General features: G+C 48.3%; 1 protein-coding gene across 1 annotated transcript in view; it reads right to left on the reverse strand.

The window, feature by feature from the left end:
- NLRP2 (NLR family pyrin domain containing 2) overlaps positions 1-11,950 on the reverse strand; it is a 31,243-nt gene extending 19,293 nt beyond the window's left edge. The window contains exons 1-3 of the mRNA XM_078439233.2: positions 11,671-11,950; positions 8,474-8,538; positions 4,690-6,344 (exon numbers count right to left, since the gene is read on the reverse strand). Coding sequence (XP_078295359.2) covers positions 4,690-6,344; positions 8,474-8,538; positions 11,671-11,950 — 2,000 coding nt within the window. The remainder of the gene's footprint in view (positions 1-4,689; positions 6,345-8,473; positions 8,539-11,670) is intronic.

An 11,950-nucleotide genomic window follows, 5' to 3' on the forward strand; every position in this document is an offset into this window, starting at 1 on the left:
GGCGCAGTCGGTTAAGCGTCCGACTTCAGCCAGGTCACGATCTCGCGGTCCGTGAGTTCGAGCCCCGCGTCGGGCTCTGGGCTGATGGCCCGGAGCCTGGAGCCTGTTTCCAATTCTGTGTCTCCCTCTCTCTCTGCCCCTCCCCCGTTCATGCTGTGTCTCTCTCTGTCCCAAAAATAAATAAAAAAAAAAAAAAAAAAAAAAAAAAAAGAGTGGGATGCTCAACCAACTGAGCCACCCCGGTGCCCTTAGAAGTAGGCATTTAAAAAAAATTTAAAAAAAAGAAGTAGGCATTTAAGGGGCACCTGGGTGGCTCAGTCGGTTAAGCGTCCAACTTTGGCTGAGGTCATGATCTCACGGTTGGTGAGTTCGAGCCCCGCATCAGGCTCTGTGCTGACAGCTCAGAGCCTGCTTCCCATTCTGTGTCTTCTTCTCTCTATGCCCCTCCCCCACTTGTGCTCTGTCTCTATCAAAAATAAATAAATGTAAAAAAAATTAAAAAAAAAAAAGAAGTAGACATTTAAAACCTACTACTCTCCAGTGGGTACTGTGGCTACTTGGAAATAATAGCACGGAGGCGCAGAAAGTGTCTAACTTGCCCCACATCATCACACACTAACAGAGACAGGACTCAAAGTCAAAGAATAAGATCCCAGCACCTGTGCTCACCTCTTACCATCTTCTACCTATCAGCTCTCAACTGAGTTCCACTGATTTCCAATCAAGGCAGTTGGTTTTCAGAGCATTACAATGTATCTGAATAATTAACTTATTATTTCCACCCCGTCCCTAAGCCTTTTGAGGGTGGTCACTCAGTCACCCTCTCTTTTTTAAAAAATGTTTAATGTTTATTTATTTTTGAGAGAGAGACAGATTATGAACAGGAAAGGGAGAGAGAGAGAGAGAGAGAGAGAGAGAGAGAGAGAGAGAGACAGGAATCGGAAACAGCCTCCAGGCTCTGAGCTGTCAGCACAAAACCCGACGCGGGGCTCGAACTCACAAACCTCGAGATCATGACCTGAGCTGAAGCCAGACACTTAACCACTTGAGCCACCCAGGTGCCCCAGTCACCCTCTCTTCTGAAGGACAATTTTCCTTCCTCCTGCAGAAGGACAAGGTTATACAAGACTGTGTTTTGGGGATGCTCTCCCAGAGGCACTAATGGAGTCCTAATTTTATTTGGGTCAATGTCAATATCTTCCTAAGGTTCAAAAGAGCCCAGAGAAGAAATAGTTTCCAAAGACGGAAGCTTTGTTAGTAGACTTGACTGAAGAGCAAGTCCTACACACAGGAGACAGTTTGTGGTTTGAAATAGGGGAAGGAAAGAGAAACCAGAGAGAAGTTAGATTCGGTCAGCTCCAGGGCCCTGGCTGTTTTAAGACAAGGTTATACCTTTGGGTTTTTTAGTGGTACTTGCCCTGAATAAAGACACATTTAAAACAAATGACCTAGGGGTGCCTGAGTGGCTCAGTCGGTTAAGCGTCCAACTTTGGCTCAGGTCATGATCTCATGGTTTGTGGGTTCGAGCCCCACATCGGGCTCTGTGCTGTCAGCGTGGAGCCTGCTTTGGAGCCTCTGTCCCCCTCTCTCTCTGCCCCTCCCCTGCTCGTGCTCGCTTGTTCTCTCTCTAAACATTAAAATAAATAAATAAATGACCTATTGTAAAACTTGAGGCACCATGAAGATGAGCCATTACCAACCTAGATTTGTGACTTTTCTTTAAAAATATTTTTAATGTTTATTTTTGAGAGAGAGAGAGAGACAGAGAGAGACACAGAAAGGGAGAGACCATGTGAGCTGGTGCAGGACAGAGAGAGAGGGAGACACAGAATCTGAAGCAGGCTCCAGGCTCTGAGCTGTCAGCACAGAGCCTGATTTGGGGCTTGAACTCACAAGCTGTGAGATCATGACTTGAGCCGAAGTTGGACGCTCAACTGACTGAGCCACTTGGGTGCCCTGAATCTGTGACTTTTCAAAGAGCATGGTCTATGTGCTCTGGGGACTGAGGCGGAATCTGGGGCTGTGTAGGGTTAATGTCAGCAACTGTCTTATCAAGATAAGATAATCAAGCCACTATGAGTCAAGTCATATGATTTTTGTCTTTCTCTGACTAATTTCACTTAGTATAATACCCTCCAGTTCCATCCATGTAGTTGCAAATGGCAAGATTTCATTCTTTTTGATTGCTGAGTAATACTCCATTGTATGTATATACCACATTTTCTTTATCCATTCACTCATCAAAGAGACAAAACAGATGAACATAAGGGAAGGGGAACAAAAATAATATAAAAACAGGGAGGGGGACAAAACAGAAGAGACTCATAAATATGGAGAACAAACTGAGGGTTGCTGGAGGGGTTGTGGGAGGGGGGATGGGCTAAATGGGTAAGGGGCATTAAGGAATCTACTCTTAAAATCATTGTTGCACTATGTGCTAATTAATTTGGATGTAAATTTTAAAAAATAAAATAAAAAAAAGAATAAAGCAAAGATTTGGGGGGAAAAAAAAGATAAGCCACTAAGTAGAGAAAGTGATTTGATTAGAAGGTGTGTTGTGACTTAACCATTCTGCGGGTTGCAAACCAGCAATGCAATGCTATGGGGTTGCTGTGATGGGGCAGCACAGAAGGGAAAGTGGCAAACAGCATGTGAAAGGAACTTTCATGAAAAGCAGGAGTTTGCATTACAGACCAGAATGGTCATAATTAAACCTAAAGACATCCATGCTGCCTTTTCTGCGATGGGAGCTCTGAGAACCAAGCAGCCGGACTGTGGTTAATGAAATGCCGCTTAACACTGGTGCCATTGCTGGTTTTAGCCAAACCAAGGTTAAAAAGAAACAAAAAGGTGGAGGTTCCTCAAAAAAATTAAAACTAGAACTACCTTACGACCCAGCAGTAGCACTACTAGGAATTTATCCAAAGGATACAGGAGTGCTGATGCGTAGGGGCACTTGTACCCCAACGTTTACAGCAGCACTTTCAACAATAGCCAAATTATGGAAAGAGCCTAAATGTCCATTAACGGATGAATGGATAAATAAGATGTGGCTTATATATACAATGGAATACTACTTGGCAAGGACAAAGAATGAAATCATGCCGTTTGCAGCAACATGGATGGAACTGGGGGGTATTACGCTGAGTGAAATAAGTCCATCAGAGAAAGACAGATATCATATGTTTTCACTCACATATGGGTCTTGAGAAATTTAACAGAAGACCATAGGGAAAGGGAAGGGAAAAAAATAGTTTCAAACAGAGAAGGAGGCAACCCATAAGAGACTCTTAAATACAGAGGACAAACTGAGGGTTGATGGGGGACAGGGGAAAATGGGCGACCGACACTGAGGAGGGTACTTGTTGGGATGAGCACTGGGTGTTGTATATAGTGAGCAATCATGGGAATGTACTCCCAAGGCCAAGAGCACATTGTATACATTGTCTGTTAGCTAACTTGACAATAAATTATATTTAAATAAAATAAAATAAAAGCTCTGATACTCTAAAAAAAAAAAAGAAACAAACAAACAAGCAAACAAACGGGAAAATAGAGCCTATTTTGACTTGGGATCTTGGATGGGATAGAGACAGGAGGTTATTCATGCAATTTTGTTTTCATCCAAAGCATTTCTTGGAGGACTCTCCTGCAGAGGAAGGACTTAAATAAACCAGCATGTGGGCCTGTCCAAACACTTGGATGAGAGAAGAAACAAAATCAGAATATGGATGAAGGGATATGGTCTGTGGACTGCTGATGTTCTGGGAGGTGGAGAGATGTTCATGCCAACCTGTTGTGCTCCTAATGCTCCCCTGGCAGTGACTCAGTTTCATGTGGAAAATAGACACCTCCCCCAGGAAATCAATGAGGGCATTTTATTCTGGCCCCATGAATGTGCATGAGGGTTTCAGATACTGATTTTGGAGGACAACTTAGAGGTTAGGAAGAGGTGAGTGGATAAGATAAACATCAGTATCTTGGGGGGCCCTATACAGGACCATGAGCAGTGATCATGGATTGTGACTGTAGGACTTCACGAGCCAACGGACTTGAGTCTAATCCCACTCAAGCACCCTTTTCTGAAAACCAATATCTTCATCTCGACACGGAAGATTACACGGCACCCACGGGCACCGGGTGAGCAGCAGCGTTTGGAAACTCTGTAGGAGCTCCGTGGATGTTACTCGAGCCTACATCAAGAATAACAACGCATCACAACCGTCTGGGGCCACCCTCACGGTCTCTGTCCTGTTGGGCAAGGCGCCTGTGGAAGGACTCCCCTTCCATCATGGTGGCATGGAGCCTTCCCACCCCTAGTTGATTCAACCTCTGACTTCACATCTTTAATGCTTTTCTACCCATCATGCCAAATGGGACAATCGCCCAGAAATGGGAAACCTATACAGCCCACATGTGAACTGAGACAGGCTGGGCCGTTTGCAAAAATTGCTCAGCTAAGGGAAAAAGGAGACAGGTCTCAAAACACTATCTGGTTCCAATGAACCCATTCCTAGTATGAATATAGCGCTTCCCACCTTGAGTGGCAAGCTGGCAGGAGAAATTCTGGCCAGAAGCCCGTTCTGACCCTCAGCCACACGGAGCGGGAAGTCGGCCTGGTTCCGGGTGCCGCAGGGTGGGAGGCTGAGGGAGGGGGCAATTAACAAAGTGAACCGTGAGGCTCCTTACCCGGCAGCCCGGGCCTCGGACCCCGACGCGGTGTCGTCGTCCAGGAACACGCCCTTTTCCACCCGCAGACACAGCTTCTGCAGCCGTTCGCAATGCTTGAGGCAGAAGGACGCGTGCGCGAGGTCCGTGGGGTCTTTCAAGTGCAGGGACACTTCCGTGACCTGGGCCACGGCTTCCTTCACCAGCGGTTCATCCTGCGATTCGTAGAGACGGCACAAGGTCTCCCTCGTGTCCGTCACCGAGGAGAAGGGGCCGTTCTCGGGGGACCTCACGGTGCACGCCAACAGCTCGCGCTTGAGCTCCGTGGACACCGGGCAGCCGAAGGCGGCCCCCAGCTCCCTGACCCTGTCTTCGTTGGCGAGGCCGAACAAGAAGCGCCCCACGTGGGCCAGGTGGGGGTTCCGCCGCCCTTCCTCCTTGCAGAGCACCCTCCGCACCCCGCGAGCGCTCCAGCCGGGGCCGCCCTCGCCGCCGCCCAGGACGTAGAGCGCGGCCGCCAGGAGGTGCTGCAGGCTCAGGTGCAGGAAGCGGTAGCAGCCCGCGCACTCGCCGCTCTCCTGCAGGAGGCTCCGGTCCACGAAGGGGCGCAGGTCGGCCTCGCGCACGCCCAGTCTGCGCAGGTCCCGGGGCTCAAACAGCGAGGTCTGCGCCCACACGCCCTCGGCCGCCAGGAGGCACAGGGCGCGCAGCGGGGCCCGGGGGCGCGGGCGCGGGCAGCTGCCCGGCGCGGGCGCGAACCGGCTGCACAGGAAGCGCAGCAGCAGCGACGTGGCGGTGCGGCACGTGCGGCCCGGGTCGTCGCCCTCGTCCGCGGGCAGCCGCAGGCAGGCGCCCAGCATCCAGCACACGGCGGGCGCCGAGCCCAGGCGGAGCAGCGCCGCGTTGCTTCTCATCAGCTGCCAAGCGCGCCGCGCCTGAGCCTCGCCTCCCAGCTGTCGCCGCAGATACGCCCTGCGCTCCGGCTCCGAGAGCCCCTCGACCTCCACCAGGAGCGGCTGCTCCACCACCAGCCGCAGCTCCCCCAGGGCCTCGGGCCGCGTGGTCACCAGGAGCGTGGCCGCGGGGAGCAGCTTCCTCTTGAGCAGGCCCCCCAGGAGCACGGGCGCCGGCCGCCGCGCGCCCCAGTCGCCGCCCAGGTCGCGCGCCAGCGCCGCGGCGGGCACGCGCAGCTCCTCGAAAGCGTCGATGACCAGCAGGAGCGTCCGCGCCCGCGCGAGCAGCCGCGGAAGGGCCCGGCGCGGGCCCGGGGCGCTGTCGGCCAGCAGCTCCGCCAAGGTGCACGGCCCCCTGCGGCTGAGCGCCTTGCAGCTGAGGTAGAGGGCGGTGGGGCGGGCGCGGGCCTGGCCGGCCTGCGTCCAGTCCAGCATGCACTTCTTGGCCAGCGTGGTCTTCCCGACGCCCGCGGCACCATGAAGCACCACCGTCTGTGCGAATGGCCCTGCAAGCATTTTAGCATTACAGGATGGGACCAGTGTCTCGTATCTCTGGGTGACCATGTGGATGTTTTCACTGGCTTCTGGCCAAAAGTTCTTCTTCCTGCTTTGCCAGACCTCCTCTTCCAATATACTTCTATATTCATCCTGTTTACCTTCGATGATAGGAGGTAGGGGATAGGAAGGACATAGCTGGTTATTCATTAGGGGAAAAAAAAAATACTGTGTGTGTTAAGTAGGAAAGGAAAACTAGAGAAGTTACGAATAGCACCAGGCTCATCCAGGAAGACAGGATACAGACCTGGCTCCTCTCCTTTCGAATCTTCCTTCACTTCTTCTGGGTCTGTGACATCTTCTCCCTGCACTTGTGCAAGTGCTGCAAAATACAAATTAAATGGAGCTTGATGTAAAAACAGGTGAACTGCTTTTTTTTTTTTTTTTTTTTCCAGAGATACGAGGTTGCAAGGAGTTCACATTCTAAGTTTTTTGTTCATATGATGTGCTGGGAGGTATGACAGCTGGGCTTAAAGAGGTGACTAGAGCAAATGACATTCTAAACCATAAGAGACTCTTGGATACGGAGAACGGACTGAGGGTTGATGGGGGGTGGGGGAGAGGGGAAAGTAGGTGCCCGGCATTGAGGAGGGCACTTGTTGGGATGAACACTGGGTGTTGTATGGAAACCAATTTGACAATAACTTATATTAAAAAAAAATTAAACCAAGTGACAGCCCTCTTTAGTAACATCAAACTCCCGGATGAGACACCCGGAACAAGAAATGTTTGTTCTATTTGCTCATTCAAAACTCAGTGTGATCCATGGAAACTACTTATCTCTCCCCACCGGACTAGAACATGCACCAGGATATCACGGGATAGACCTTCACCATACAGCCCAACCCATTATAGCTGCTCGAGTATCTGGGTAAACCAGTAGTGTTATGCCTGTGTGGAATGCCAGACAATTCCTAAGTATCTGCCCGAGCTAAAAGTAAACTCTGTGTACATCAAGACCAGCACATGAAGGTTCTTGGCAGCATCATGCAAGGCAGTCAAGTAGAAAAAATTCGGGGCGCCTGGGTGGCTCAGTCGGTTGATCGATCAACTTCAGTTCAGGTCATGATCTTGGGGCCGGTGAGTTCGGACCCCACGTCTGGCTCTGTGCGGACAGCTCAGAGCCTGGAGTCTGCTTTGGATTCTGTCTCCCTCTCTCTCTGCCCCTCCTCTGTTCACACTCTGTCTCAGAAATAAATAAACATTAAAAATTTTTTTTAAATATATTTTTAAAAAGTGGAAAAAATTCAAGCATCCATCTGTCCATGAATGGGCAATGTGAGTGTGACTCATCCATACAATGGAATATTATTCTGTAATAAATATGGATGAGTTCACGATATATCCAACAATATGGACGGACCTCAAAAAGATTATGCTAAGTGATGAAAGAGAGACACAAAGACCACATATGTCCAGAAGAGGCAATGCTAGAGACACAGAAAGTAACAGTTGCTGGGAACTGGGCGACAGAGACCAGAGAGTGACTACATGTGGACACGAGGGGACTTTAGGGGGTGATGTAAATGTTGTAAAATTGGAGAGCGGCCATGGTTGCGAAAGTCCACATTTACACAAAATCATTAGTAGTACATTAAACTTTAGGCTACATAACATTTATGATACCTAAATTCTACTTCACTAAGGCCATTTAAAAAAATACCATCAGGCCAACTTAAGAAATTGACTGATGTTAAACTGACCACAGCACTGGTTGAGGCAAGACACCTACCTCTGGCAGGTCTTAATTTTCTCATCTGGGAGTTTGATATTACTAAAGTCTGAGCATCTGAAACTGAAAAAAAATTATGGAAAAACTCTATACAATACACTCCTTTTCTGTGAACTAAAGAAATTCCAATTCTTTCCAATGTTCATTTCCCCGCTTTGTTCTTTTTTTAAAAAAAAAATTTTTTTTTTAACGTTTATTTATTTTTGAGACAGAGAGAGACAGAGCATGAACAGGGGAGGGGCAGAGAGAGAGGGAGACACAGAATCTGAAGCAGGCTCCAGGCTCTGAGCTGTCAGCACAGAGCCCGACGCGGGGCTCGAACTCACGGACCGTGAGATCATGACCTGAGCCGAAGTCGGACGCTCAACCGACCAAGCCACCCAGGCGCCCCTCCCGCTTTGTTCTTAAGGAAGGGAAGAAGGTATTTTCTGAGAGACATTTAGGGATTATAAATAGTGGAGGGAAATGAGGTTGGAGAGAGATGGAGAGTCCAGTCAGGGTGGGTGGGGGGAGGGAGAGGAGAGGTCACTCAGCTGGCTCCAACATTGAGTGTTCTATGACCAACCTGGCTCCTCTTCTCCTGAACACTGTTGTGTCTCTTCCAGGTTTGCACATTTTGGTTCCGGAGTCCTGGTGATCCCTGAGAAAAAAAGGGGGGCATTTGTAGGCTTGTCACTATGTAGCATTGCAACTTCCACCCGGGGAAGAGAGTGGGACTTTAAGAAGGGTCATGTTTGACAACTGGGTTTCAATAGTTAAGCCCGGATTACATGAACAGGATGTTAACGTGATACTGGAGATAAAATCAAAGTGTGCCAAGCCATGATGTCAGGGTTACATGCCTCTGTGGCAAGTGGGTTCCTATGCAGTTCAGAACACACAGTGTGTGTTCCATGTCAGGGAGGTGTATGCAGAATAACCTCCAAAGGCAGAAGGAGCCCTAAGACTGAAGAAAAAGGCTGACAAGTCCAGTTGACAAGAAATGGCTTATTAAGAAGCATGTCGAGAGCATCCACAAGACAAGATCTTTGGAACCCTGCTTTTATAGCTCTAGAGGCTGGGAGTACATGTGGCGAGGAGAAGGACAATAGATGTGTTCCACAGTCCTATCTCCAGAGCAGATCAAGGACATTATGCACTGAGGGTGTACTTAAGGGTGTGGTTAAACAAAAGGAAAGACCGTGGACATGGGGGGCGGGGGGCTGGGCTCAAGAAGACTGCAGGTCACAGAGCAGTCATCATGGTGGATTTGTCCTAGGTGTCACCAGTCAAGTTCACACAGTGAGAGAAATGGGCACGTATACACCATTACTTCTTCCTGAGGGCATCAAAAACCTTCTATGCGTTAATTCCCGGGTTTCTAATAAGGTGGTTAAAGCTTCAGTGACCTGGGAGGGGCTATAGGAACAGGGGGGGGGGGTCACGAAGGGAGAGGAAATACTTCAAACTCAACACTGGATAAATGAAGAGGGGAGTCTAGGAGAGTCTTGCAGAAATACCCAGGAGGCAACTGGCTGGAGTATCAATAGTTGTACCTTTGCTTTTCAAACCAGCCTCTGGTTTACTGTTGGCTTGAGCCCAGGTCATGTTGTTAAAGGTACTGGTGATTGATGATGTCAAGAGAAGAGAATGTTGAAAATCACAAACTCAAAAATCCTTTTGGCCAGGGTTAGCAGATTTTTTTTTTTTTTTTTTTTTTTTGCTACTGCAAAGGACCAGACAGTAAATATTTCCTGCTTTTCAGGCCACCTCTCTCTACCTCTGCCCTTGTGAGGCAAATGCCGTCACAGATAACGTATGAGCAAATGAGTACGCCATGTGCAAAGCACACTTGGTTTATGAATACTGATGTTTGAATTTCACATGGTTTTCATAGGCTGGAAAATAGTCTTTGATCCCTCCCCCCTCCACACACACACAATTTGTTCTTAGCATGTAAGATGCACAAAAGCACATGGTGGGCCAGATTTGGTTTGTGAGCCAAGGTTGGCCAACGCTTGCTGTAGGTCTGTCTAAAATCCAGACAGTCCAGATTCCAAGGCAAAGCTCACTCTTTCCAGCATCTGTGTGTATTTACTCATTTCTACTGTAAATACTGCCTTTTTGAGCTCCTTTCCCTGTGTCTTAACTCTTCACCCACCTGGATGGCAGCAGAGATGAGGGCTTGGCTTTCTTTGCATCCTTAGTGCACAGCACCACATTTTGTCTATTTAAGACAAGCTCCTGAATTCCAAAATCTCTCTCTCTCTCTCTCTCTCTCTCTCTCTCTCTCTCTCTCTCTCTCTCACACACACACACACACACACACACACACACACACACACACGACTGTAAATGAGGTAAGTTACTTAATGATGGAGGCTTATTTCCCAGAAAAGACTTCAAAGCTACTTCTAGGAAAGGAGGGAGAAACTGCACTTTTCAGAGCCAAACCCTTATAGGTATCCAACTCTGAGTTTCTTCCAGTTATTTCTAAATTCATCATCTTCAGAGGCCAGCTAGGGATGAAAACCCTTGCCTATCTATTTGAAGATAGGGAACATTAAAGCTAAAAATGGATCCCTGGATGGAATAAAACTGGCCTTTTTTTTTTTTTTAAGAAAAATAAAATCGTAGGATAGGAAAATGATTTTGAATACCCTTGCCGAAGAGCAAGAGAGAAAATGTCCTCTAGAGCACAGTGGTCTCCAAGACAAATGTAACACCTGTCACAAAAGTATGTGATTTCGTATCTTTCTAGGAACCACTTTATGAAAGCTGTGAAGAGGTACAGCTGATTTTCATACTTTTTAAATGTAGCTCTATGTAAAATACTAACACTTAGATGTGTAGTCGGTATAAGAGTTGTTCATGAGATAGTACGTAAAACTGTGCAGTTAAAAGCCCGTGTGTATTTTATCCTTGCAGCACACCTGAATTGAACCAGCCACACCTCAAGTGTGTAACCACATGTGGCAGCTCTGTTAGGTGTCAGAGCCCTGGATGATATTATAAAACCTTGGGTGCACACAGGTATCACCTGGGAAGCAGTTAAGAACCTGACACCTGGGTGGGGGAGACACAGATCACTTCGCTAAATAATGATCTCCGGTGGTAGGTTCTGGACATCAGCGTATTTAAAGCTCCTGAGGACATTGCCCCTAACAGTGAAAGTTGACAGCCGCTAACCTAAAACACAGTTCTCCACTCAGGGGACATTTGCCAGTGTCTAGAGACCTTTTCGGTTGTCACACATGAGGGGAGTATGCTGCTGGCATCTAACGGGCAGAGGTGTTGGGATGCCAGCACCGGGGCCCCAGGGATGTTGCCAAATACCTCAAAGGAGGTTCCTAGCCCCACACGTTGTTAGTGCTGCTAGTCAAGGGGAAGGTAGGGGTTTGCATATTGAGTGTGCATCAGAGTCTATGGAAGCAAACACCATAAGTGGGAACTGAAAGTGAAACAGAGTGTGTACGATAATTTAACATCTTGGAGGAGGTATGGAAGAATGGGATCATGAATATATTCTCTAAGGAACAGCTTTGGACAGAGCGGATACAGAGGGAGGAGGCCAGGGGAGGTATACAATACTTGGGCAGAGTGGAAAGAGCTGGAAAAGACTTGGAAAAGAGCTGAAAGATACCACCAGACTTAATGAAGGTCTAGCATTTGGGTTCAGGGCAGGTAGCCTCTCCAAAGCTCAGTGTTACTCTTGTGCATCTGAAACCTTAGAGGCTACTACTCTTTCCTCCTATGACACAGTGTGGGCTCATTTCTACTTACCCCTGAGCTCATCCTTTGCTTTCTCAGACAGATCTGTTCGGTTCATCTTGTCAAAGACTTGGATGGTCACCATCTCTACCCAATGGCTGGGGCAGCGGTTGGTGAGAATTTCTGCCAGCTGCTTCCCATCGGCTTCCTCTACCTCTGTCGGAGGGATGTGCTGTAACTCATCTTGCAGGGAAAGGGGCCTCAACAGAGACTTGAACTTGTTCAGCTCATCCTGGCTGAGCTGTTCCAGAAGGGGCTGCAGGTTGAAACCCAGCTGTGCAGCAGGTACCAT

Source organism: Panthera onca, chromosome E2 (assembly GCF_046562875.1).
Source record: "Panthera onca isolate mPanOnc1 chromosome E2, mPanOnc1 haplotype 2, whole genome shotgun sequence".
In the NCBI taxonomy this organism is placed as follows: Eukaryota; Metazoa; Chordata; class Mammalia; order Carnivora; family Felidae; genus Panthera; species Panthera onca.